Source organism: Megascapheus bottae, chromosome 10 (assembly GCF_031878675.1).
Source record: "Megascapheus bottae isolate mThoBot1 chromosome 10, mThoBot2.hap1, whole genome shotgun sequence".
Taxonomy (NCBI): Eukaryota; Metazoa; Chordata; class Mammalia; order Rodentia; family Geomyidae; genus Megascapheus; species Megascapheus bottae.
The window spans coordinates 7,876,476-7,878,989 of record NC_143518.1 but is presented as its reverse complement, the minus strand read 5'-3'; the positions used below and the strand labels follow the sequence as shown (position 1 = coordinate 7,878,989).

The following is a 2,514-nucleotide window of genomic DNA, read 5'->3' as shown; positions in this document are numbered from 1 at the left end:
CGCTCAGTTGTCTGAAATTCCTCAGTTTTTACAATGTCCCTCAAATTGAATCCCAGTCATAAAATGCTTTGTCTCATAGGATTCTGTAAAAATGGCATCACCAATTATTACATAGTGACGTTTCACAAATTCATAACAGAAAACCCTCAAGTGACAGGGCTAAAGGAATAGATATTTACACTCAGATACTACTTAGCCTCTAACTCCTGATGGTCTTCACAGGGCTTATCATCACTTAGCCCTTCTCCACACTGCTTTTGCTTCATTTATCACCATCATCATGCTAAGAAGGCATCCATAACTACATCTGCAGGGAGACAAAGCCATGGAGCAGAGGCCTAAGCAACAAACAGCTAATGCCAGTTCCCCACTGCAGCTGGGAAGCTCCCTGCTCCTGTGCTCCAGTCACCATTCCCTGGAACCAAGAGGTAACAGCTAGAATCCCTGATGTCTTCTTCATCCTCCTCTAACCCCGCAAAAGAGTTCAAACCCAAAGATGGTATATATGCAGTCAATCCTGCAGAATTCTGTCGCATTAGTGATATTGGAGCATCTACACTCAGTAAGTACATTTTGTGATGGTCCCACCAGGAAATGATGAAATTCACCAATGTGGTCTTTCTCAGATGATCTCTTCATAAAGGTTGGAAGGCTGCACTAACTGAAGGCAGAGGAATCTGTGGTACCATATTAATTTGTTGGAAGTTGATGGCTTTTCCCTAACACACTTTTCAAAACCTTAATTATCCTTGTATCAGTTCGAATTAACACCAAAGGACTGACAGTGGCATAGCCAGGAACCATAAACTTCTGGATATCCTTAATGATTGAGTTATGGGTCCAGAAGAAGGTGGAAATGGTTGAGATGATGATGTCAGTACAGTATAAGATCACAAAAAGGCTCACCAGCAGCAAGATGGTCTGGGTGGCCCTTTGCTCAGGGGAGACTCTTGGGGAGAGGCTGGTACTATGGAGGTGCTGTACTCGCCTCTGATGCCTGCACAAGATACTCACCATGTATGCACTGGAGAAAAGCATAAGGCCTACAGAGAAGCTATCCCTGAAGTTCGTTAGTATCAAAGACAAGTCCCTGACGATGGGCTCTGTGGGAGCAAATGAACAATATTCATTGATAATCATGTGGCTCAGCCTAGATGTGTTAGAGGAAGACATGATGTAAACAGCCACATCACTACTGAGGGAGAAATTTAAGAACCATAAAAAGAACAAACAATGGAAGAGGTAACGACTGGAGGGAGATTTGAACTTAACCAACCAGGAAGTGCTGGGGCTGATGGTGATGGCCTGGAGCAGGCTCAGGAGGCAGGTGGTGCAGAGGGAGAGGTTTCTCATCACTCTGTGCAGGTAGACCAGCATCTTACATGACAAGTCAGCTTGGAAAATCTGTTTTCCGAGCTTGTCTGTGAACATTAAGAATACCGTGCATAGCAGCATCAGGATGTGGACCAGGGCTAAGTGACAGATGGTCACGTCTGTGGGCTGAGCTCTGTGATGTAGAAGGAATATGAAGACCCGGGAGAGAAAGAGGAAAATGTTGGCTGACAGCGCAGTTCCAATTTGAGAAACATAGCATTTTCTAAGTAGTGCCATAATTCAAAGGTTGTGTTCATCTCACTGGGGATCATGTAGTATTGTGTGTGTTATCTGGAAATGAGAGAAGAGAGGGCTCTCAAACCAGCAATGTCATGTCCTTCATTGTCATATACATCAACAAGATTATCAGTCTCCAATTTAGTTTACCAAATTGGTTCCAATGAATTAAATTTATGCCTATATTAATATCATATTTTGATTAATAGGAAATCTGTCTTTCCCAAGCAAAATGTCCTAATAGAATGTCCATTCTGCTTTCTGTATGCCTTCTTCTTGCTTGATCTACTCCTGACAATCACTTGAATGAAAATGGAGCTGAGTTGCAGATTCTCACTGTTTAAAAATTCGATGTCATCTGGAATTTGTTGACTGTTTACACCTTGATACCCTTAGTCTCTTTTGAACCATTTTATTATGATCTTAATCTGTGTGATGTGGAAGGAGAAAAAGTTAATTTTCTTGCATTTCTGGAGGCGGGGAAGTCCAGGGTGAAGGCACCCACACCCCTCAAGTGATTTCCTACTGTGCCATTAAGTGGAAGAAAGCACAGGGTGAGGGATAAATGAGGATCATGTTCATTCCTTTGCAATTTCATTAATCCTCTATCTCACAAAGTCAGTGAGCTTCCAATTACAATTCAATTTTCCTGTGAGTTGTCAATTCCCCCTAATTTTTAAACCATGACACTCATGGAGCTTGGTGAAGAACGAGCCATTTTATTAGAATGGCCTCTGATGGCTCTAGTTAGTCCCTGCTTTCACCCTACCACATAAGCTCTCGTCATGGCTAGTGAAAGGTGCCTGTGTCTAGTTCCCAATGACCACTGACTGCTCACCTTTCTCTTCTCGGTGACATCCTAGGATCTACCTAACCAGTCTAATCGTGTTCATGACAAGTCTT

General features: G+C 42.7%; 1 protein-coding gene across 1 annotated transcript; it reads right to left on the bottom strand.

Moving 5' to 3' along the window:
• Positions 1-301: 301 nt before the first annotated feature.
• On the bottom strand, positions 302-1,431 carry LOC150057398 (vomeronasal type-1 receptor 90-like). Its single transcript, XM_090339997.1, has 3 exons — positions 1,277-1,431; positions 784-1,150; positions 302-415 (listed from the first exon to the last, which is right to left on the bottom strand). The coding sequence occupies exons 1-3, from the start codon at positions 1,429-1,431 to the stop codon at positions 302-304; spliced, it is 636 nt and encodes a 211-aa protein (XP_090196123.1).
• Positions 1,432-2,514: the final 1,083 nt, after the last annotated feature.

Excerpts from the sequence above, each read along its gene's own strand:
- LOC150057398 (XM_090339997.1), bottom strand. The coding sequence starts at position 1,431 with ATGTTCACAGACAAGCTCGGAAAACAGATTTTCCAAGCTGACTTGTCA. Across the intron at positions 1,151-1,276 it reads ATCAGCCCCAGCACTTCCTG|GCTGAGCCACATGATTATCA; the intron begins GTTGGTTAAGTT and ends TAACACATCTAG. Across the intron at positions 416-783 it reads TGGTTCCTGGCTATGCCACT|GGAATGGTGACTGGAGCACA; the intron begins GTCAGTCCTTTG and ends TCTTGGTTCCAG.